Raw genomic sequence first — 23,548 nt, forward strand, 5'->3', positions numbered from 1 at the left:
TCATGTGTCGCCATGTCCATGCAGTTAAGGAGCGAAATAAAAACACAATGAAAAGGATCCTTTTATTCGTGTGTGTTTTCAAGTTTTGTATCAATAGAAATGACATCTATTGATCGAGAGAGAGAGAGAGGGAGAGCGAGAAGACATACATGCCACGTGCCGTCGCGATTACCACAGCACCACAGCATCCAGCACACATACACACGCAGACACGAGAAAACAACGTCGTCATCATCATCATGACACGACCAAAAAAAACGAATGAAGGGATAGAAGCAGCGTAAAAAACGAAAGAGAAAGAGAGAGGGAGAGAGGGAGGCAATCACGACACTGGAACGAAAAAGGTAGAACAGACACACAAACACAGACACACCGAAAAGAAGATAGCGCGAAAGGAAGGAAGGAAGGAAGGAGACCATATCAAGCGTACGTAGAGGCACATCAGTCGCTGCCCTGAAATGAGGAGACAACGAACAAGACCCCTTCCCCCCTACGTATCCTCTTCAAAGTACTGCTTCAGATCCGGACGCCCGTTGATGGTGGCATGAACTCCATCCAGTACGCAGTTAGCAGTCTCGGACTCGTTGCGCAAGATACGGATCTCCTTCTCTAGCCTGTCAATAATCTTCGCTAGTTCGCGGTCATCCCTCGCGTGGAAGAGAGCTGGCATGCTACTGTTGAGGGCGATGCCGTTCACCATCACTTCTTTCTCTAGCTCAACGTCAGCCCGGCCCCCTTGCTTCTTGCCTTTCTTGTCGCTGGGCTTCTTTTTCTCCTTTTCACTGTCGAGGGCGGCTATTAGAGCATTGAGCTCCTTGCATTGGCCGGCCGGCCCCTTCGACGGCGCCATCGCCGGAGGTAGCCCCACTTTGTTTGTGTCGGCCAACCTCGCGGCAGCGGCAGCAGCTTCCTTAGCCTCATCAATCTCGCGGTCTTTTGCAGCAAGCACAGCGTCTTGCGCCGCCAGAGCTGCCTTGGCATCCGCCAAGTCCTGCAGTGCATCCGCCAGTACGCCGCGCACATTCTCGAGGTCTTCCTCCAGATTCTTGATCTTGCCATCTGCTTTGTGCTGCTCCGCGAACAGAGTGGCGCGGTCCCTCAGAGCCTTCTTGAGCTTCTCGACCTGCTCAGGCGTTAGAGTCACCACCATCGACGCCGGCTCGTCGTAGTTGACAAGAATGCTGCTGTGCAAAACAATCTTGCTTTCGTCGGTGAAGACCCACGTGTTGGCCGTACTGTAGACATTCTCGTGCAGCGGCGGTGCACCCGGGCGACCGCGAGGTGTCGCACCATTGGCACCGTTGTCGGGCTTGCCGCCCCTCGGGCTCGAGGCGTTCTTGGCTGAGCCTCCCCTTGGCGACGGCGCAGGGGAGACCTTTGCGGCGTCATTGACGTGCTTGCCGTGGTCAATGCGCACCGGCAAGTCGCCTAGCTGCCTTTTCAGCTGCGTTTCCTCGTCGTTATACTTCTCCGCCTCGTCGCGACGCTGACGCAGCGTGTCCTCCATCTTCTCAATGTGCTTCTTCTCACGAGCCCGCGCTTGATCGTAGAGGCAGATGTCGACGTTCGCCTCGCTGGTGGCCAGCTGTGCCACGACCCACCGCTGCACAATGCCCAGCGCGCGACTGCCCTCCATCGAGTCCCTATGAGTGAAGCGAGGGTTCAACAAGTACTCCTTGCGCAGACGGCGGCGCGTCGCCAGCAAGATACTCTGCGAGTCGAACTCCTCCAGCCGCTTTAGGAACGTGCGCTGCCGGATCACTTTGAGAATGTAGTTCCAATCCAGGGTCCGCTCGCCCAGCGTGAGCATCATGGCTTCCGTCACGAGCTTCACGATGTCTGGCGGCTTCACGTAGCTACGAATCTCGCGCCAGTCAGCCTCGTCCATGTTCTTCACTTCCTCCCGCGCCTCCGCCGCGGCCTCCCGCGCACGCGCCGCATCCGCCTCATACGCGGCACGACACTCTTTGTAGTGCGCATGCTTCGCTGTGAGCGTCTTGTTCAAGCTCTCCATTTCTTCCTCGGCCTCTTGCCGCATCCTCTGCAGCTCCTTCAGCCGCTTTACTGCTGCTGCGCGGTCGGCTTCCGACACAGGCAGCGCTTCCGGCGGCATCTCTCCGCCGCTGCCGGCCCACAACATCAGCTGCACGAGACGCGGGCCTGGAATGGCGGCGACAGTGCCAAGGCCCCACTTCCAGCCCTTGGTCTCCTCGCAGACGTATTCGAACGCAACCAGGTCATTGACGGAGACGCGAACGTGGGCTACGCTGCTGATGTTGGCGAGCACTGAGTGATGCGTGTCAGTGGAAGAGGGCAGCACCTTCGTGGGAGAGCTCGACTTGCGCGGCGAGAAGTCATGCTTCTTGATGGGCATTGTACGCGCGGGTATCTTTTCTCTGCGGGTGCACCGTAGGTAGCGATCGACCGAAGAGGGTGAGTGGGGAGAGACAGCGGAAAAGTGCAACAAACAAAACAAAGACTCCACGGTACACGAGAGAGCTCCGAAATAAGGGGGAGCGTACGTGCGTGCGTGTATGCGTAGGGGAAGGCGTAGAAGAAAGAAAAACAGCGTCAACGAAAGGTGGGGGGGGGAGCAGTGGCAGCTGATACAGTGCGCGTGTGCGTGTACACGCGTCTGGGCTGAGGAGTGAGAGGAGGGAGAAGAACAATGAGTGAGGAAAGAAGAAAAAAGGAAGGAAGAAACGCACGTGCTTATGGCACGTCAGAATGGGCAGACAGAGCTGCGTCTTAGTCTACCAAGACGAGCAGAAAGCGAGAGAAGAGGAACAGAAGGGGTGGCACAACAGCAAGCGGAGGGGAGAACGGAGGTCAATGGAACAGGAATCACACATACACATATGTAGGTGTCAGGGGGAGAAGAAGGAAAAGTGATGTCGCTGCGCAAGCATACACACGCACGCACACACACACACACACAGAGCGCATGCAAGCGGACAGGAACCGCGTGCTCGCGCCCATCCACCATATAGGTGAAACCGAAGAAAGCAGAGAGCGCAGAGACAGAGACCTGAGCTCAAAGGAAAAGATGACGTTGTGTCTCAACACAGATAGGCTTCGAGTGCCGTAGATGAAAACAACAACAGCACACGAAAAGACAGAGAGAACGATAACTCCGACGGTTTCGTGCCGTTTCTTGAGAGCGTGATGCACATGCACAATGCGTCGAAGAACCAAACAGGGAGGGTGCAAACTCGCGGGCAGACAACAACGAAGGTGCCCCCCTCCACACTCACACACACACACACACACGTAATATAACAGTGCACAGCCGTAGTTTCCCACTTGGCGAATTCCGTGGTGTCCTACAAGAAAAAAAAAACTAAGAAAAAAACAATGTTGATGTGGTGTCTACGGCTTCACAGTACTGCAAGCGGTGCTGAAGCTCTGCGAAAGCAACCATGAAGGGTCTGTGCGGATTCACCTGTATCTGGCAGAGATGAAATGGAGGGATGAGAGGGAGAAAAGGGAAGGCGGTGGCGTCGCGGTGAAGCAGTCAAGGGCAGTGGCGGAGTACTAAGTCTCATTCCGCATCTAGCTATGCACCAGTTTTACGCATCCAGTATCACTCGCCATCGTTATCACGGAAAGATCCACAAGAAGCGGAATGAGAAGGAGACGCACGAATTTCGGGTGAGGGCATATTGTTGCACATGTGAAGAGGCACAGGCGTGAAGGTCCACCCGCCGGTCGACGTGTCTGATGACGTCAGAGTACCCGTCGACAGCTCGATTGGGCCGCGTCCGGTATGCCTCTTGGAGCAGGAGGAAGAGAACGACGCGCTATGGCCAGTGTCACCCTCCGTCCTTTGACCACGTACCGCTGAGGCGTTGAGAAACAGAAGCCGTCCATGACCAGATAAGTATCTGCATATGCCAATACGCATTGATGGCATCTGCCTCTTTTCTTCGCATGTAAACCATCCTCAGCATCATCACGCACCGCACTCAACCATCGCCCAGGCAGCTCTCGCTGCATTCCCCCATGCCGGAAAAAGTGCTTCACTGCAACACACACACACAAAAAGTAAAGTGCCACACCTCACTACTCGCTCGCGGGCCCAGCTGGTGCGTCTCGTCATACGCCACTCTGCTCACGCACGTTGCGTCGTCTCCCCGAAAAGCTGTTCACCATCACGGCCGAGCGACCTCACCAGCGCACCGAAAGCGGATCCCTGGCGCTCCACCAGCTCACGCGGCGAGCCGAACTCGAGAACGCGGCCCTGGTCCATGACGAAGATGACGTCGCAGGCGGCGACGGTGTGCAGGCGGTGCGCGATGGTGACGACGGTGTAGTCACGGAAGGTGTGCTGCACCGTGCGCTGGATCTGGCGGTCGAGCGCTGGGTCGACGTTTGCGGTTGCCTCGTCCATGAGCAGGAAGGCGCTGCCGCGCTTGAGCAGCGCGCGCGCCAGGCACAGCAGCTGGCGCTGGCCCACGCTGTAGTTTGCGCCGCCCTCCTGCACGCGCCCGTCCAGCCCGCCCGCCTCGCCGCGCACGCGCTCCTCCATCCCCACCTGCCGCAGCGCGCGCCACACCGCCGCGTCGCCGCAGCGGCCGAAGGGGTCCACGTTGCTGCGCACCGTGCCGTCGAACAGCAGCGGGTCCTGCGGGATCATCGAGAAGAGCCCGCGCAGCTCGCGCACGCCGTAGTCGCGCGCGTCGCGCCCGCACACGAGCATGCGGCCGCCGCACACCTCCACCAGCCGCAGGAAGGCAAGCAGCAGCGTCGACTTCCCGCTGCCGGTGCGCCCCACAACGCCCACCTTCTGCCCCGGCGCCACCGCGAAGCACACGTCGCGCAGCACCAGCGGCAGCCCCGGCCGGTACCGCATGTCCACGTGCTCCAGCACAAGCGCTCCAAACTGGGTGTTGCCTGATTGACGGATGAGAAGCGGCGAGCTCCAGTTATCCAGGACAGGAGGCTCGTCACTCTCTGCCAAGGTCTCTGCACAGCGCTGTGCAGGGCCGTGCGGACCCTCGGTGATGCGCTGAACCTCCGCTACGACGGCCTCCTGCAGGTCCTCATGTTCAATGTGGTCTGTCATATAAAAGACGCGCTCAATGCTGTTCATATCTGCCTCCACGGAGGCGAGCACAGTGACGATGCCGTCCAGGAGGCTGCTGATCTCGAGGGCCAGGGTGAGACTGAGGGAGAGAAGGCCGATGTGCGACGGCAGAAACGAGAGGTGCATGGCCGCTACAGCTCCGAGTGCCACGGCGACAGTAATGGACGTGCTCAGCAGCTGGATACGCACAGAAAGCCAGAGCTCCGCGCCGAGTTGCAGGTACGAGCAGGTGTAGATGACATCTGCACATCGAATAGCCTTCCGAATCACTGCCGGCGCCGCGCCGTACGCTTGCACCGTCCAACGACCGCCAATCGCTTCCTGCAGGACCGAAAGCATTGGGGAATTGACTCGATTCACTAGGCGCTTGATCTCGCGGTTGGCGCGTGCGTAGAACTTCAAAAGGTAGTAGTACGCCACCATGCAGGGTATAAGGATACCAAGCACGAAGACCTGCGTTGCCACCATCATCGCCACGGTCGAGAAGAACGTAGAGATGGTGGAGAGGAGATAGCTGTAGCTACCTTGCAGGTCACTGTCGATGTTGCTCATGTCGTTGGTGAAGCGGTTGACAATGCGGCCGAGCGGCGTTGTGTCAAAGAACTGCAGCGTGGCGCACGCCACGGAGCGGAGGAGCTCCTGGTGCACCTCGCGACTGGCTCGCCGCATCACGCTCATGGAAAGCCAGTAGCGGAGTGGCGTTGTCAGCGCGCTGGCAAAGGAAAGGGCGACGTAGATGAAACTGTACTGCGTCGCGGATAGCGGAAGCCACTTGGTGGACCACAGCGCCAGCCATATGGAAGTCGACATCATGACCACTTCCGTAGCGAGATAGAGTGCCACGATACTCACACACACGCCGACGCCGCCGCACGCCTTCATGTAACGCACGTAAACGTCCCACCCCACTGCTCCCCGGAAGCGTTCCTCTTCCGTCAGCAGCTTTCCTTTCTTTTCGACGGCGCGACCCTCCGCCTCAGAGACAGCTGTCAACGAAGTGTCCGCCGCCGGTAGCGCTTCCCCCATCAAATCGCTCAACTTCTTCTCTGCTGTGATGCTTACCACGGGTGCTTCGTTCTCTACAGCCCCCGCAGTGTCATCACTCGAAGCGGCGCCGCGATGGCTCACTTGCCCCGCTAGATGATCCTTGTAGTAGGCCTCAGTACTCCCTTGGAACGCAACGCGGCCGTCGGCGGCGAGCACGACGACGTAGTCCGCGTAGGCGGCGGCGCTGACCTGGTGAGTGGCCAGCACGCGCGTCTTGCCGGCCAGCGCGCCGCACACGCACTCGCGCATCACGCGCTCGCCCACCTGCGCGTCCAGCGCCGACAGCGGGTCGTCCAGCACGTACACGTCGCGGTCCGCGTACACGGCGCGCGCAAGACTCACGCGCGCCTTCTGCCCGCCGCTCAGGTTGATGCCGTTCTCGCCGATCTCCGTCTCCGCGCCGTCCGCCAGCAGCGCCAGGTCTGACGCCAGCTGGCTGCTGCGCACCGCGTGCTCGAAGGCCGCCGCGTCCGGCGCGCCGAAGAAGACGACGTTGTCGCGCAGCGTCGCGCCCATGATCCACGGCTGCTGCGGCACGTAGGCCACGCTGCGCGAGCACGCCACGCGGCCGCGCGTCACCGCCAGCGCGCCGATCAGCGCGTTCAGCAGCGTGGACTTGCCGCTGCCCGTCGGCCCAAGCACCACCGTCAGCCGCCCGCGCGGCACGCGCAGGTCCACATCCGCCAGCAGCGTCTTTGTCTTGAGAACGTAGATGGAGTCCTCGTTGAAGGTGATTTCAGCGGTGCCTTTCTGGGCAGATGACGACAAGGGCTCTGAGGGAGCGGCAGCGTCTTCGTGGCCCGCACGACCGCCCTCAGCCTTCACGGGTTCTGTCACTGGATCTGCTGGTGCTGGCGCTGTGGACGAGGACGAGGGCGGGTGATCTGGCAGGGAAGCTTCTGCTTCGGGTAGCGGTGCCCGATCGGCAGCGCCGGAGACGGCGCTATTTGCCTCCAGTGCGCCATCCATTTTCTTCAGCTCCTGAGCGACATAGGTGCTGAGGTCTGCGTGCACAAACTGAGCTGCAACATCATGAATTAGAGGGGAGGACGGTGTCTGCTGCTGTGCGTCGTCCGCACCTATTGCGCGGGGGACGTCCGTGGGCATCACGCGACTCGCTGCGAGGGCAATGTCTTCAACGACCGGCACCAGCTCATCATCGGCGTCGAAGAACATATTCAAGCGCCGGAGCGAGACGAACAGCTTCGTCATGAGCTGCAGTGCAAACGGTAACATGGAGACGAGGCCCATGAGCAGGTTGAACAGCGCAATGGCTGGAAAGACAATAGTGGGCGTCAGGGTGTGGCCGGTCACGCTAAACGTGAAGAAGACGCTGGCGATGACGAGGCCAGGTGTCGCGTTGAACTGAAAGAAGACCATCATGATGGCCTGCTGCAACGTCTTGAGGTGCGAGAGCTCCACGCTGCGCAGCTTCTCGATGCGGCAGATGAAAAACGGTTCCCACGACATAAACTTGGCGACACGGATGCCGGCGAACAACTCCGTCGTCGCCCTGACGCGGTGGTCAGTCGCGTCGGCTTTGCTGCGGTAGCGGGAGCTCATCTTCCTCACGAGATAGGCGTGCAGGGGCATGAATGCAAGCGCCACCACGCCGCCGACGCACACGCTCGCGCCCAGCAACACATAAAGCTGGTAGAAGACGATGGCCAGCATGAACGGGGTGGAGACCAGCGTCCAAAACATCATAATGAACCGACCTATCACCCCCACATCAGCACTCACCAAGTTTGTCAGCCGTCCCGCGTTGAAAGCGGGGTGGTGCGTCGCCTTTGGGGACATGGTGAAGACCTTCTCAAACAGAGCGGCCGAGAGGGCGTTGCGCACCTGCAGAGAGCTACGACGGCGCACGTGGTACTGCTTGTTGCCAGCAAGCGTCTCCCCGACCATGGTGACGAACATGAGCGCCGCAAGCCATACGCCGCGCTGCCAACCGATGTCGGGTGAGCCTGCACTGCTGACACGATGCACCGACGCAAAGGCCGAATCTGATGAAGAAACGGGGGAAGTAATGGTGGCTGTGATGCCGGCCTTGCTCCGATCTTTGTGCTCGCCTACGCCGCCGAGGTACGCCACAAACCACTTCAGCAAGAGAGGGGTCATCAGCTGGCATCCGTTGCGGATGCTGCCGAGAACAACAACGTGCAGCATGCTTTGGCGAAAGAGCGTCCACACCGCCCACCACACCTGAATGGCGTGCGGACACTGCTGCGCAGACTCCGGCAGCTCCTTTAGCAACGCTCGCGTGGATGAGACCTGGCTTGCATCACCCCGGAATCCCAGGCGAAACACAACGTCCTCAACTCGCTCGCACGTCAGCACCGTGTCGTCCTCCACCGGGTCGAACAGGTGCTCGCCATCCACCTCGCCGCGGTGATACGCGCCGGGACCCCGCTCCGGGACAGGGGCGCTGCGGCCGCGGCGCAGCAGCCACCCCATGCAGCGCCGAGCGCAGCAGCCACGGCGCCGCGACGGGGCCACGCGCCACTCCACGCCCGCGTACAGCCGCCCCGGCGTGCCGTACTGCTGCACCGCGCCCACCCAGCGCAGCACGCCGTCGCTGGCGTCGTCCCAGCGCACGCCGACGCGCGTGCCGACGTAGCCGTCCCACGCATGGCGGCGCGCTCGCTGGCGCTGCAGCTCCGCCGACAGCACAACACCGGCGTTGTAGGCGCGATACTGTCTCGTTGGCTTTGGCAGCCCGCTTTCTGTCAGCTGCTCCCGTGACGCCTCGCGGATGTAGTGCCCAATCCAGTGATAGAAAAGAGTACCGACAACCCAGCCAGAGCGGTCCTCCGGCTGCTCCTCGTAGGGCGGTTCCGGGCCCCACAAGTCCCTGACTCGCTGTGTCCATAGGGAGCGGGAGATCTGCTGCTCGCTATCGCGCTCCTGAAGCTCCTCGAAGTCATGCTCTGCAGCAGACGGTGGGAAGGCGATCGCCTCTGCTGCCCCCGCGCGCAGCAGTGACGGCGCCGTGGAGGAGGATTCGACCATACGCGCCGCAGTAGAGCAGGGACAAGGTGTTGCGCCTCTGGACAGCGCCAAGGTGAATTGTCGAGCAGTGAGTACAGGAGATGGCGAAGAGGCACCGCTACAAACGCTCGCCGCCAGCACAGACTGCTCGAGTGGCTCTTTTTTGCGGAGTTGATCGCCGAACAGTCCCACCCGCTTGTGGCGGCGCGTGTGGAGCTCGGATAGGTCTGCCCAATACGTTTATATAGATGTACAGATATGCATATGCATATATACATATATACATCGGTGTATGTATAGTTATATATCGATAGAGAGAGAGAGTTATAGCCACGCAACAGCGGTCTCAGGAAACAGAGCACACGAGGCAAAGGAAAAACAACAACAAAAAGGTGAGAGCACACGAAGATGCTGAAGGGATGCGTTAAGGCCTGCCTGAGACCGCTTCAGGACATGAGGTGAAGGGAAAGATGAGGTTCTGTCACCGCACGCGACACGAGTGTAGACGTTTGAGAGGTGCAACCGCCACTGCAGCAGCACGAGCGGAGAGGCGGGAAATGGGGAGGGGTGTGGCGGGTGGCACAGCTGAACAGGTGGTAAACCGCGGCGGATAGAGAACCGAGTCAGAGAAGAGAACGACGATGGAGGCAACGCGGCATAGAAGGAAAACTCAGATGGAGAGAACACAGCAGGGGGCCACGGCCATGCGGGAATAAAAAGTCGACGACGGGAGCTAAGTTAACACACCCAACAAGAGCACCTAGCAGGTGCGTGCAGGGAACGCTTCTATTTCTCTCACGTCACGTCTTCCCGCCTCTGAAAGGGTCCGTGGATAGACACCACGTCATAGAACGGAGCCGAACACCTCGCAAGGGTGTGCTTGAGCGATTTGCTGTCCGCTCAATGCAGCTAGTCTCGATGTGTACAGTAATGCGAAGGGGTCGGTAAAGACGCACAAGAAAATGTAAACATACATCATTACTTGAGCGGCAGCAGGAGAAGGACGGCATGGAAAGGGACACAACGGAAGGGATGGAGAAGTCTCGCGAAGGCGCTTACCAGCGGGCATGCGTATCCCTCATATCAGCCTTCCGAGGCCAACAGAAAAACAAACACGCGAGCCCCACAAAGCGCATCGCGCTATGGGGGTGTAGGGCTTGTCATGCGAAAAGCAGAAGAGATCACTGGCTTGCCCTCCATGTTGTCATGGTTGGTGTTCTCGAAAGGAGAGTAGGCAAGCGCCATCATTCACCGAAACAGAGAGTTGTTCGCCATGGGGATGCAGGACGCAAGAAAAGAGGATGTGAAAGGGGCGATGGTGCTCGTTAGAGTGGAGGAGAAGCCACACTGCGGGCGTGCAGGGCAATCGGGGTCGAGTCGGAACCCTCCGGAAAGTACGCAGTCCGACATCGCATACGTTTCCTTTCACATCGATGCGGTAGCGAGACCTCCCGTGCTGCACTCCAGCAACGTAGCTTCTGCACCGCACACGCGCCCATGCGAGCACGGTGCGTTCCCCCGCGCACGTGAGACAGGGGTCCATCGCTCAATGCAAACGATGAGACAACCGAGCTCTCCAGAAAACTCCTAATCTAGAAGCACCTGTCCACGTTTCTGCGCCGTGCCGCCAAACGCGGCCTCACATCACAACTGAAACCCATCGTGATTTCACTTGCATCGGGGTAGCACTGTGAACGATGCTGCCACCGCACACGGTCGCTGGCGAGCGAGAGTAAAGCAAGCGAGGCTACAAAAAAAAACGAAAGCGAGCAACCCTCCCCCATATGGTGGTAGAGAGAGAAGCAACCGAAGCCATAGGAAGCTTTCCGGCAAGCCGCCGTCACCACCACCACCATGCTCTTTGCACAGCAGGTGGTCACAGCACCGTCAGACCAGCCGCCGTCGCCATGTCACATGTCCATCGTCCGACCGCGCTACACTGACGGTTTATCAGACAAACCCTCCAACGCCAGACGAAACGCTTGCTGTGCACCCTTGCTCAACGAGCCCACCAGCGCACCGAAAGCGGATCCCTGGCGCTCCACCAGCTCACGCGGCGAGCCGAACTCGAGAACGCGGCCCTGGTCCATGACGAAGATGACGTCGCAGGCGGCGACGGTGTGCAGGCGGTGCGCGATGGTGACGACGGTGTAGTCGCGGAAGGTGTGCTGCACCGTGCGCTGGATCTGGCGGTCGAGCGCTGGGTCGACGTTTGCGGTTGCCTCGTCCATGAGCAGGAAGGCGCTGCCGCGCTTGAGCAGCGCGCGCGCCAGGCACAGCAGCTGGCGCTGGCCCACGCTGTAGTTTGCGCCGCCCTCCTGCACGCGCCCGTCCAGCCCGCCCGCCTCGCCGCGCACGCGCTCCTCCATCCCCACCTGCCGCAGCGCGCGCCACACCGCCGCGTCGCCGCAGCGGCCGAAGGGGTCCACGTTGCTGCGCACCGTGCCGTCGAACAGCAGCGGGTCCTGCGGGATCATCGAGAAGAGCCCGCGCAGCTCGCGCACGCCGTAGTCGCGCGCGTCGCGCCCGCACACGAGCATGCGGCCGCCGCACACCTCCACCAGCCGCAGGAAGGCAAGCAGCAGCGTCGACTTCCCGCTGCCGGTGCGCCCCACAACGCCCACCTTCTGCCCCGGCGCCACCGCGAAGCACACGTCGCGCAGCACCAGCGGCAGCCCCGGCCGGTACCGCATGTCCACGTGCTCCAGCACAAGCGACCCCGCAGGCGCCGCCGCAGCAGCGGACTCTCCGTCGCCGGCAACCACCGAGAGCGCAGTGCTGTCGCACGCCTCCATAGCGCTCTCGCCGATACCTATGTCCTCCGCCGGCGCGTTGTCCGTGTAGTACAGCACGCGCTCCACGCAGTTCATCGACGCCTCCACCGACGCCCCAATCCTGATGAAGCTCGACAGCACCATAGTGATGGAGGACGCCTTGGTTATGCTGAGCGCGAGCAGGCCAAGGTTCATGTGCATCCAAGGCAGCTTCATCGCCAGCACGCCGAGCAGCGCTAGCCCCGACACAGTCACGTTTCCGAGCAGCTCCACGCGCACCGAAAGCCACCGGTTGCCCATGCACCTCATATAGGAGCATGCAAAGACGCCGTCCAGCCGCCGCAGTACCTCGCGCATCATGTCCTGCTCGCGGCCGTAGGTGCAGATGGTCCAGCGCCCCGTCACCACCTCGTTCAGGATCGAGAAGACGGGCGAGTTGGAGATGTTGAGCAGGCGCTGCATCTCGCGGTTGGCAGCGCAGAAGAAGCGAAAGATGTGGCCGTACACCGAAATGCACGGCAACAGCAAGACAAGGACAAAGGGCTGCGATGTCGTCATGATGGCAAAGTACGCCATAAGGTAGAAAAAGAAAAAGAGAAGGATGTCGACACTGACGCTCAAGTCCCAATCTATGAGGCCCATGTCGCGTGACATGCGGTTGATGAGGCGGCCGCGTGGCGTGACATCGAAGAAGGAGAGTCTCGCGCGGGCTAAGGAGCGTAGAAGCCCAGCGTGAATATGGTAAGCCGCACGCCGCGTTATTGTGAAGCACCACAAGTCACGAGAGGGGGGTACGAGGATGGCTGCAAGGACCGCTGCCACGTAAACGCTAAGACGCAGGTGAGTGGAGAGACTCTCCAGCTTTCCCCCAGACCAGAGAGAGAGCCACACATCCCCGGAACGAGACACTCCCTCCGTAAAGACGAAAAAGATCAAAATCCTGCAGAGGGTCAGCAAGCCGCCACAGGCCTCGATGTAGCGCCGGTACACCACCCACGGAACGGCGCCGACCGCCTTCTCCTCGCCACTCTCCACCACCGTCACGTCGGGCGAATCCTCCGTCACCGTGTCACCCAGCACTCTGTGCGCCTGTGGCTCCGCGGCAAACAGAACGCCACCGCTCGACTCCAGCGTCGATTCCGTCAACGGACGCTGCACCTCAGCGTTCTCATCAAGGATGTCCTCCAGCTTCGACAGGTCAACGGCGGATGCCAGCTCGCAGACCGTCTGCGCGGCGTACACAGACGTCTTGCCCATGCCACTCAGGCTGCGCTCGTAGTGCACGCGGGCGTACTGGCAGTAAGCGGCGTAGCTGCCCTGAAAGGCGACGCGGCCCTCCTCCAGCAGCACCACCAGGTCCGCGTAGGCGGCGGCGCTGACCTGGTGAGTGGCCAGCACGCGCGTCTTGCCGGCCAGCGCGCCGCACACGCACTCGCGCATCACGCGCTCGCCCACCTGCGCGTCCAGCGCCGACAGCGGGTCGTCCAGCACGTACACGTCGCGGTCCGCGTACACGGCGCGCGCAAGACTCACGCGCGCCTTCTGCCCGCCGCTCAGGTTGATGCCGTTCTCGCCGATCTCCGTCTCCGCGCCGTCCGCCAGCAGCGCCAGGTCTGACGCCAGCTGGCTGCTGCGCACCGCGCGCTCGAAGGCCGCCGCGTCCGGCGCGCCGAAGAAGACGACGTTGTCGCGCAGCGTCGCGCCCATGATCCACGGCTGCTGCGGCACGTAGGCCACGCTGCGCGAGCACGCCACGCGGCCGCGCGTCACCGCCAGCGCGCCGATCAGCGCGTTCAGCAGCGTGGACTTGCCGCTGCCCGTCGGCCCAAGCACCACCGTCAGCCGCCCGCGCGGCACGCGCAGGTCCACATCCGCCAGCAGCGTCTTGGCGCGCAACTCGTAGTGCGTTTCCCCACCGCCGCTCTCGCGGCTGCTGGCCGGGGGCAGCGGCACAGCCTTGTAGGAGCTCACCGTCGCATTGCACAGCACCGCGGCCGCGTCGTCGCCCTCCTTCGACGCCAGCGCCGCCTCAAGGATGTCGCGTGCCTGCGCGTCGTCAGCGGCAAGGAAGGAGGTGAGGCGCTTCATGGACACGAGGAACTGCGAGAACACTCCGACAAGGGTCGTGACCAGCTCAAACGGGGTGTCCATGAGGCTGAGCAGGGAGAGAGCGGGGTAGATTATATCGGGAGACATGGGATAACCCTTGCGGTAGTAGGCCACCATTACCGCTGCTGTCGTGCAGCTTGGGACGCACTGCGAGATGAGCAAGTTGGCGGTGGAAATGATCTGGTATCGACGCACAGCACGGAGCTCGGCCGCTCTGCGCGCGTTGATCTCCTCCTCAAAGGTGTCCTCGAGACTCATGAACTTGATGGTGCGGATGCCGGAGAGGAACTCGTTCGTGGTGCGTAGTCGCGCGTCCGAGGACTTCGCCAGACCTACGGTAGAGGCGTAGGTCATCTTTGTCAGAAGGACCTGTATTGGCAAGAAGAATAACAGCATGAGGATGCTGATGCACGCTGCCCAGCCGATGCTTCGGTAGAGCATGCTCACGGCAGCACACACTTGAAGAGGCACCGTGACTGCCATCCAGAGGACATGCAATGTATCCTCAATGCTCGCAACATCCGTCGTCATGATATTCACAATGCGTCCGGGGTTGAGCTCAGGTCGCCGCAGTTCTCGCGACGCAATCCGCAGACACTTGGCAGCGATGCAGGATGACAAGCCCGACCGCATGGCGTACGCGCTGCGGTAGGCGACTTGAGCGTACTTCTGGAGGGCAAGACTGCGCACCAGCGAAATTGCAAAGAGAAGAGCGACGCTGGCCACGGGCTGCCACAGAGCACCCATCATGCTCCCGCTATCCACGAAACTGGATGACGGCAAAGACGAAGCAGCCGCGCTGCTGGTGTCGCTGCCTGCAGTATCAGAAGATGGTGTGTCTGCGTTGCCCTGTAGTAGGCGGATGTACCAGCTGAGCGCCATGGGAGTCAGCAGCGCAGAGACCTCTACGGTTAGGCGCAAAGGCCCCAAAAGAAGCAGCCGCCAACGGAGAACGCGGAAAAGGGCCACTGTCACAGACATGCACGTCGGTGGGGCGGCAACAACCACGCCACTCTGCTCTGGTTGCCTCTGACTGCTGATATCCGAGTCATCAACAGAGTCCTCCCCGGTAGTCGCTGCTTCCTGAGTTTCTCCTCCGGGTCCATCTCCCCATAAAATCACGTCCTCGACTCGCTCGCACGTCAGCACCGTGTCGTCCTCCACCGGGTCGAACAGGTGCTCGCCATCCACCTCGCCGCGGTGATACGCGCCGGGACCCCGCTCCGGGACAGGGGCGCTGCGGCCGCGGCGCAGCAGCCACCCCATGCAGCGCCGAGCGCAGCAGCCACGGCGCCGCGACGGGGCCACGCGCCACTCCACGCCCGCGTACAGCCGCCCCGGCGTGCCGTACTGCTGCACCGCGCCCACCCAGCGCAGCACGCCGTCGCTGGCGTCGTCCCAGCGCACGCCGACGCGCGTGCCGACGTAGCCGTCCCACGCATGGCGGCGCGCTCGCTGGCGCTGCAGCTCCGCCGACAGCACAACACCGGCGTTGTAGGCGCGGTACTCGCGCATCGGGCGCGGCAGCCCATCCATGGTCAGCTCCTCTCGCGCCGCGCGCTGCATGAGGTCGCCAAGCCATGTGTAGAAGAGGCTGCCGAAGATCCAGCTGGCACGGTCCTCCGGCTGCTTCTCATATGCGGGCTCCGCCCCGTAAAGTGCATGCATTTCTCTGCTGGCGCTAAGGAATCGACTACATAGGCCTCTATACCACCTGTGGCTTGCGGCAGGTGCACAAGTGGTTGTGTGTGCGTGACGCGCGAGATGAGAGAGCGTGCAACGCCTGCCTGGCGACTTCTTTTTGCGCCGGTGAATCGCCAAGAGTCTGCGCGAATCGTGCCGTGAAGGGAGGTGGCGAGCAGAACAAGTGCCAGCACGGCCGCAAGAGATCGAGAGCGAGCCACAACGCGCACCACTACTCTTTCACAACAAGCACACTAAAGCAGGGGGAGAAGAACGAATACTTGCCGTCACGCACGCACCCGCTGACAAGCTGAGCCCGAGGCTACGATGCCCGGTGATGATGCCGTGTGCGTGCGTCTGTGCAAGATGCTGCAGGAGAAGCGAGAGACACTATGGCAAAAGAAAGAGAGCGGTTGACGCGCTCGACTGGCGACGAGAACGGAAGTAACGAATTACAGTCAGATGGATGGGCGCACTGCGAGGCGTGTGGGGAGTTCGGAAAAGAAGCAGCTAAGCGACAGCAGGGTTTGCAGTGATACGAGTCCGCGCTGAGTGCGAGAAGGGTAAAGAGAGAGGGGGAATGCTAAGGAAGTAGAATCGAGAAGGTGAGAAAGATGGAAGTGGGGGAGGGGGGCGTCGCCCGAAGTAAACCCATCGAAGAGAGACGCAGATGCAGCAAAAGACGAAGCGCGTGCGCACGGTTTGTGGTAGTGTGCGTGCTCTCCAAAGCAATGCACGAGCCAACACCGACAGCGAGGAAAATTCGCCACCTCCTTTGTCACAAGGGCTTGCGGCGAGGGCGCGCAGATGCCTGAAAGCTGGCGATTCAAAGTTGAGGAAGCGGTTGCCTTGTAATCTTCAGCGTGATCATTCTCTGTCATACACCGTCAGCTTAGCGCCACTCTACCCCCCTCCCCGCCCCCAGCCTGCCACCGAGCCATCGGCGTGGTGCAGAGCAGCGGTAGACAAACGCCACCGCAACGAGCGAACTCGGTCATCTGAGAGCGCGTCCTTCGCGCAAAGCCGTACCCACTCCGCGCCTCGCGGCCGCTCACACCACGGCTGTCGTCACCGGCCGCATCCCTTTCCCAGTGGCCCAGGCCCACTCACCAGTAGTCGGTGAGGGCCGGGGGTGGGGATACGCTCGAGCCGCGTTGACACACCCTGCCCGCCGCATGGATGACACGAGTGTGTGCACTGTCGCAGGTCGACCCGACGCAGCACCAGCCACTGCCTGGCCGCCGGCATCAGGAGCGACGGAGTCGACCTGACGCTCCTGCGTCCTAGGCACCTGGCCCTGCCACCACCAGAGGTGGCTCGGCATTTGGCAGAGGGATAGAGGGAGCGCTGCTGGGCCTCCTCCCACACAGAGCGGGGGAGGGGGTGCACTGATCCCTGGGATACCACGCACTGAAAAGGGTGTCCACTCCTCCACCGTTGTCAGGGTGACGGTCCATGGGAACAGCAGACACAAAAATTGGTGGAGCACATACACAAATAAAAAAGCAGCAGAAAAGGAGAGCGAGAGGGAGAGAAGTTCGCACTCTCATCACAGCAGACATGCGGCGTTACCGAGGAAGGAAAAGGAGGATGAGAGACACACCAATGCAGCGAGTGTACGCACTGAGGCTGGCGTATGCGACGAAACCCTACGCCGCAACGAGGACAGAGGCGTGCCAGTGACCAGCAAAGAGCGCATCCAGCACGTCTGGCAAAGCTGCGCCGCTTGGCCATTGTCGCGCAGACAGTAAGGTGCAACGAAAAAAAGCACGAAAAGGGAAGAGCCCTCGTCAGGTCTCACGGATTTGTCCCACATAGTCCACTCCGGCATCGCCGCGCACCGCAGCTCACACTGCTCCATCTCACCTAGCGACGCCTTCCTTGAGGGTCCTGTAAAACACCTTTCGAGCACCCTTGCTGAGCGAGCGAACAAGAACGCTAAACACAGAGTCGCCACGCGACAGAAGATCGTGCGGCGAGCCGAACTCGAGAACGCGGCCCTGGTCCATGACGAAGATGACGTCGCAGGCGGCGACGGTGTGCAGGCGGTGCGCGATGGTGACGACGGTGTAGTCGCGGAAGGTGTGCTGCACCGTGCGCTGGATCTGGCGGTCGAGCGCTGGGTCGACGTTTGCGGTTGCCTCGTCCATGAGCAGGAAGGCGCTGCCGCGCTTGAGCAGCGCGCGCGCCAGGCACAGCAGCTGGCGCTGGCCCACGCTGTAGTTTGCGCCGCCCTCCTGCACGCGCCCGTCCAGCCCGCCCGCCTCGCCGCGCACGCGCTCCTCCATCCCCACCTGCCGCAGCGCGCGCCACACCGCCGCGTCGCCGCAGCGGCCGAAGGGGTCCACGTTGCTGCGCACCGTGCCGTCGAACAGCAGCGGGTCCTGCGGGATCATCGAGAAGAGCCCGCGCAGCTCGCGCACGCCGTAGTCGCGCGCGTCGCGCCCGCACACGAGCATGCGGCCGCCGCACACCTCCACCAGCCGCAGGAAGGCAAGCAGCAGCGTCGACTTCCCGCTGCCGGTGCGCCCCACAACGCCCACCTTCTGCCCCGGCGCCACCGCGAAGCACACGTCGCGCAGCACCAGCGGCAGCCCCGGCCGGTACCGCATGTCCACGTGCTCCAGCACAAGCGACCCCGCAGGCGCCGCAGCGGCCGTGACATCTTCGGGAGATAGCTCTATCCCGTCTATCACTGCAGGTGCGAAGACATTCTCGGGCCGGTGCGCCTTCTCATTTTCGTCGCAGAGCTCTTCAGTTGGCACGTTGTCCGTGTAGTACAGCACGCGCTCCACGCAGTTCATCGACGCCTCCACCGTTGCACCGACACTGATCAGGCTGGAAAGCTTTTGGCTGAGGGAAGAGGCGTTGATGAAACACAAGGCCAAAATGGCGACATTGACGGGCACCGACGGGATGCGTGTTGAGAGGACACCGAGCAGCGCTAGCACACAGATAGCTGCGTTTCCGAGCAGCTCGACACGCACCGTGACCCACACCGTACCGACAGCCTTCGTGTAGGCACAGGCAAAGACGCTATCGAGACTTTGCAGTGCTCGTGCCACGACAGCGTGCTCGCGGCCGTAGGTGCAGATGGTCCAGCGCCCCGTCAGCACCTCGTTCAGGATCGAGAAGACGGGCGAGTTGGAGATGTTGAGCAGGCGCTGCATCTCGCGGTTGGCAGCGCAGAAGAAGCGAAAGATGTGGCCGTACACCGAAATGCACGGCACGAGTAGGAAAACGGTAAACGGCTGTGAAACGGTGAGCATAAGCAGGTAGCCAAGGATGAAGCTACCATGCACGGCTGCAGAGATGACGTAGGTGGGCAGTGCAGCATCGATTTCCCTCATGTCTCGTGACAGACGATTGGTGAGACGCCCGAGTGGGGTCGTTTCGTAGAAGTTGAGCGTGGCGACAACGAGGGAGCTGAGAAGACCTGAGTGAAGCCCACGTGCCGCATCTCGCAACCCATTGAAGACGAAAATAACCCGGATGGGTATCACAAAGACGGTGCTCAGGGCAAATATGGTGAAAGCAGCGACGCAGCCGTTGTTGGACACACCCTCCAGGGCGCCGGAGGACCAGAGAGAGAGCCAAATAGTCGGCAGCTGCTGTGCCACTTCCGTGAACAAAAACACGGCCGCAACACCGCAGAAGACGTGCATGCCACCGGCAGCATGGATGTACCGGCGATACATACTCCACGCAACGGCCCCGCTAGCCTTCTCCTCTCTGTTGTGAGTCGGTTCCGCAAACACCTCGACAGCCTCCGCCAGCTCTGCCGCATCGTCGGGGAGCCGGGGTTCCTCCTGCTGCTGCTGCTCAAGCTTACCAGCCTCCCCAACGTCACACCGTTGCTTGCAGGCAGCGGCTGATCTGTCAGCGGTGTCGCAGCTCTTCACGTACATCGCTTCCGAGAGCAGGGCACATATTCGAGCGGCCGCAGCACGCTTGTCCACCTTCTCGCTAGCGAAGCAGGTATCCACTGTCTCCGCCACCTCCTCTGTGCATCCTTGCTGCTGAACGTACTGGCAGTAAGCGGCGTAGCTGCCCTGAAAGGCGACGCGGCCCTCCTCCAGCAGCACCACCAGGTCCGCGTAGGCGGCGGCGCTGACCTGGTGAGTGGCCAGCACGCGCGTCTTGCCGGCCAGCGCGCCGCACACGCACTCGCGCATCACGCGCTCGCCCACCTGCGCGTCCAGCGCCGACAGCGGGTCGTCCAGCACGTACACGTCGCGGTCCGCGTACACGGCGCGCGCAAGACTCACGCGCGCCTTCTGCCCGCCGCTCAGGTTGATGCCGTTCTCGCCGATCTCCGTCTCCGCGCCGTCCGCCAGCAGCGCCAGGTCTGACGCCAGCTGGCTGCTGCGCACCGCGCGCTCGAAGGCCGCCGCGTCCGGCGCGCCGAAGAAGACGACGTTGTCGCGCAGCGTCGCGCCCATGATCCACGGCTGCTGCGGCACGTAGGCCACGCTGCGCGAGCACGCCACGCGGCCGCGCGTCACCGCCAGCGCGCCGATCAGCGCGTTCAGCAGCGTGGACTTGCCGCTGCCCGTCGGCCCAAGCACCACCGTCAGCCGCCCGCGCGGCACGCGCAGGTCCACATCCGCCAGCAGCGTCTTGGCGCGCAACTCGTAGTGCGTTTCCCCACCGCCGCTCTCGCGGCTGCTGGCCGGGGGCAGCGGCACAGCCTTGTAGGAGCTCACCGTCGCATTGCACAGCACCGCGGCCGCGTCGTCGCCCTCCTTCGACGCCAGCGCCGCCTCAAGGATGTCGCGTGCCTGCGCGTCGTCAGCGGCAAGGAAGGAGGTGAGGCGCTTCATGGACACGAAGAACTGCGCATAAATGACGAGAAACGAAAACATGGTCTGCTGCGGTGCGTGGATGAGCTGCAGGAGGGAGATAACCGGGTACACTACATGGGGAGACATGGTTTGACCGGTGAGGGCGTATGTAATAAAGGTAGACGCTAGCGTCACGATCGGAGTGAGGCTCGTTGCGAACATCGTACCCGTGGTGGCAATTTGAAAACGACGGAGTGCCGTCAGCTCGGCATCACGCTTCTCCGTTACCAACCGCTGGAAGTGGCGCTCGAAGCCCATGAACTTGATGGAGCGGATGCCGGAGAGGAACTCGTTCGTGGTGCGGAGTCGTTCGTCAGTTGCCGATGCGAGCGCGTACGAGCACCTAGACGACATGATCGTAGCGAGAATTTGTAGCGGAGCTATCAACATCATCATGCCCGCGCCGACAAGCGCGCTGAAGCCCATAGTTCGGTAGAGAAGACAGACAGCGGCGACGAGCAGGACAGGAATGGTGACAATCATCCACAGTCCTTGAAAGGCACTCACGAGAACCTCCACATCGGATGCGACGAGGTTGACAATGCGCCCCACGTTCAGCTCGGGTCGCTGTACAGACTTCTCGGAGATGAGAAGACACTTGGCAGCGATGCAAGACGAAAGCGCGGCGCGAGCGGCGAATGCGTATCGTCTGCACAGCTGCTCATACTTGGCGGTGGTCACGCTGTTCACAAGCGAGACACAAAAGACAACCGCAACGCTGCAGAATGCGTGGAAAATCGGCGGCGGCGGCACCTTCGTCGTGGCCTGAGGAGTCACTGGAGGCGCCAGATACCCCACATACCATTTCCGCGCCATCGGTGTCAGCAGCGCACTCAGTTCGACGACGAAGCGCAACGGCAACAACCACAGGAGCGACTTGCGGAAGCAGTAGAAGACAGCATACAAGACTGACTCCGCTTGGGGTGTTTCACACATTTTCGCATCCTCCGGGGATAAACCTGGCGGCGGTGCTGCGCCCGCCGGGTAGCGCTCGAGGGGGAGAAACACAACGTCCTCGACTCGCTCGCACGTCAGCACCGCGTCGTCCTCCACCGGGTCGAACAGGTGCTCGCCATCCACCTCGCCGCGGTGATGCGCGCCGGGACCCCGCTCCGGGACAGGGGCGCTGCGGCCGCGGCGCAGCAGCCACTCCATGCAGCGCCGAGCGCAGCAGCCACGGCGCCGCGACGGGGCCACGCGCCACTCCACGCCCGCGTACAGCCGCCCCGGCGTGCCGTACTGCTGCACCGCGCCCACCCAGCGCAGCACGCCGTCGCTGGCGTCGTCCCAGCGCACGCCGACGCGCGCGCCGACGTAGCCGTCCCACGCATGGCGGCGCGCTCGCTGGCGCTGCAGCTCCGCCGACAGCACAACACCGGCGTTGTAGGCGCGGTACTCGCGCATCGGGCGCGGCAGCCCATCCATGGTCAGCTCCTCTCGCGCCGCGCGCTGCATGAGGTCGCCAAGCCATGTGTAGAAGAGGCTGCCGAAGATCCAGCTGGCACGGTCCTCCGGCTGCTTCTCATATGCGGGCTCTTCACCAAAGAGGTCTCTAAGTCCCCGAGGTGGAGGTCGGAGATGGGACGGCTGATGATACGCTGGTGATAGCACCGTTGAGTGGGCATGCGGGCGAGGTGCGGCGCTTGCGTGCGCACGTTGGCCTGGCACGGAATATTCGGGCATCTAGACAGCTATGGATGAGGTCGTCAACGCTCAGGGAAGCTCGAGATAATAGAAGAAGGCCAAACAGAACGGACCGCCTGATCCGTCCGCTCGGCGGCGGCAGCGGATGCGCAGAGACGGCGGATAGAGGCAAGCAGTGGAAGATCGCGGCGATTCACAAAAGCAGTTAGAAGCAGGGAAAAAGAGAGGCCTGTATAAAACAGCTAAAACAACACACGCGCACACGTACACAGGGAGATGAAGAGAAAGAGAGAGAGGGAGAGAGAGACACCCTCACCACCACCCGCCCTCGAATAGAGCGGCTCCGGTTTGCGTGGACGGATTGCGCCAAGAAAAAAAAATGGGGACGAAAGCGAGTCGGAGAAGAGAGGAAGGGGGGACTCGCTGGGCTGCGGAGAGTAAGAGAGGGTGGGGAGAGGGGTTCGGCGGTTATGGGTGTCGTTGAGCTCGATGCGTATGCGACGAGATACTAAACCGGACGAAAGCCGGAAGGGGATTTTCGAAAGGCGCAACAACAAGACGAAGGGAGTCACGAGAATTTGGCGAGGCCAACGATGGCACTGGCGCTTGAGGGGTATAGCGAGCGAGAGGGCACAGAAGCATCAGGGCGATTAGGCATGCAGAGCGCACGACATGAAAAGCAGGTGAATTCTATCGCTAAGAGAAGAAACTCGAGAACAGAGGCTTGCGCTCGCTGACAAGAAAACAAAAAAACAAAGAAAACGAACGAGAGGTACGTGTGGTGTGTGTGCGCGTGCGTGGAGAAGGAGGGGTAAGCCAGCGGAAGCACTCAACGAAAGAGGAAGAAAAAGAGATGAGCTGGGTGGGTGTTGGCGGATGTAACAGTCGCGCTCTCGATGTATGAAAAAGCGACGCGCACACGTTAGCGCACGCGCGCACACACACACACACAAACAAACAAACAAACGAGAAGAAGCGAACAAAAGAGCACAATACTCCGTCGACGAGAGAGGCGAAAAGGAAGCTGCCACGCTGCTACACCGCATTGACGCTGTGAGAGCGCGCGGCTGCGCATAACAACGGGCTTCTCTGCACCCGAGCTGTGTGTGTCTTCAGCGCTTTGGCCTCTCTCTCTGTCAGGAGTGGCGCTGCTTTATCGTTGTGATGCGTTGCAGCCTCGTCACAGGGCTGCCGCTACTGCGCTTGTTGCCGTTGCTTAGAATTCGCAAATACAGAAGGAAGGAGTAAGTATGAGGAGTGGTCAGTGGTAAAAGGTGGTGGACGTTTTGAGGTGTATTCAATCGAACACATGCAATAATGGTGCCTGTTTTTGTGCCTGTGTGTGTGTGTGTGTGTGTGTCCGGTGGTTC

At 61.4% G+C, this 23,548-nt stretch overlaps 4 protein-coding genes across 4 annotated transcripts; all 4 read right to left on the reverse strand.

The window, feature by feature from the left end:
* Window positions 1–490: 490 nt before the first annotated feature.
* LMJF_31_1260 (conserved hypothetical protein) lies at window positions 491–2,374 on the reverse strand (the record flags this gene model as incomplete). The annotated part of the gene is made up of 1 exon (XM_001685059.1): window positions 491–2,374. One exon carries the CDS (start codon window positions 2,372–2,374, stop codon window positions 491–493), a length of 1,884 nt encoding a protein of 627 aa, XP_001685111.1.
* Window positions 2,375–4,111: 1,737 nt separating this feature from the next.
* On the reverse strand, window positions 4,112–9,145 carry LMJF_31_1270 (p-glycoprotein e; the record flags this gene model as incomplete). The annotated part of the gene is made up of 1 exon (XM_001685060.1): window positions 4,112–9,145. One exon carries the CDS (start codon window positions 9,143–9,145, stop codon window positions 4,112–4,114), a length of 5,034 nt encoding a protein of 1,677 aa, XP_001685112.1.
* Window positions 9,146–11,058: 1,913 nt separating this feature from the next.
* On the reverse strand, window positions 11,059–15,675 carry ABCC5 (putative ATP-binding cassette protein subfamily C,member 5; the record flags this gene model as incomplete). The annotated part of the gene is made up of 1 exon (XM_001685061.1): window positions 11,059–15,675. The coding sequence occupies one exon, from the start codon at window positions 15,673–15,675 to the stop codon at window positions 11,059–11,061; it is 4,617 nt and encodes a 1,538-aa protein (XP_001685113.1).
* Window positions 15,676–17,552: 1,877 nt separating this feature from the next.
* On the reverse strand, window positions 17,553–22,217 carry ABCC6 (putative ATP-binding cassette protein subfamily C,member 6; the record flags this gene model as incomplete). Its single annotated transcript, XM_001685062.2, has 1 exon — window positions 17,553–22,217. The coding sequence occupies one exon, from the start codon at window positions 22,215–22,217 to the stop codon at window positions 17,553–17,555; it is 4,665 nt and encodes a 1,554-aa protein (XP_001685114.1).
* Window positions 22,218–23,548: the final 1,331 nt, after the last annotated feature.

The sequence above is a fragment of the Leishmania major genome, chromosome 31 (genome assembly GCF_000002725.2).
Source record: "Leishmania major strain Friedlin complete genome, chromosome 31".
NCBI lineage: Eukaryota > Euglenozoa > Kinetoplastea > Trypanosomatida > Trypanosomatidae > Leishmania > Leishmania major.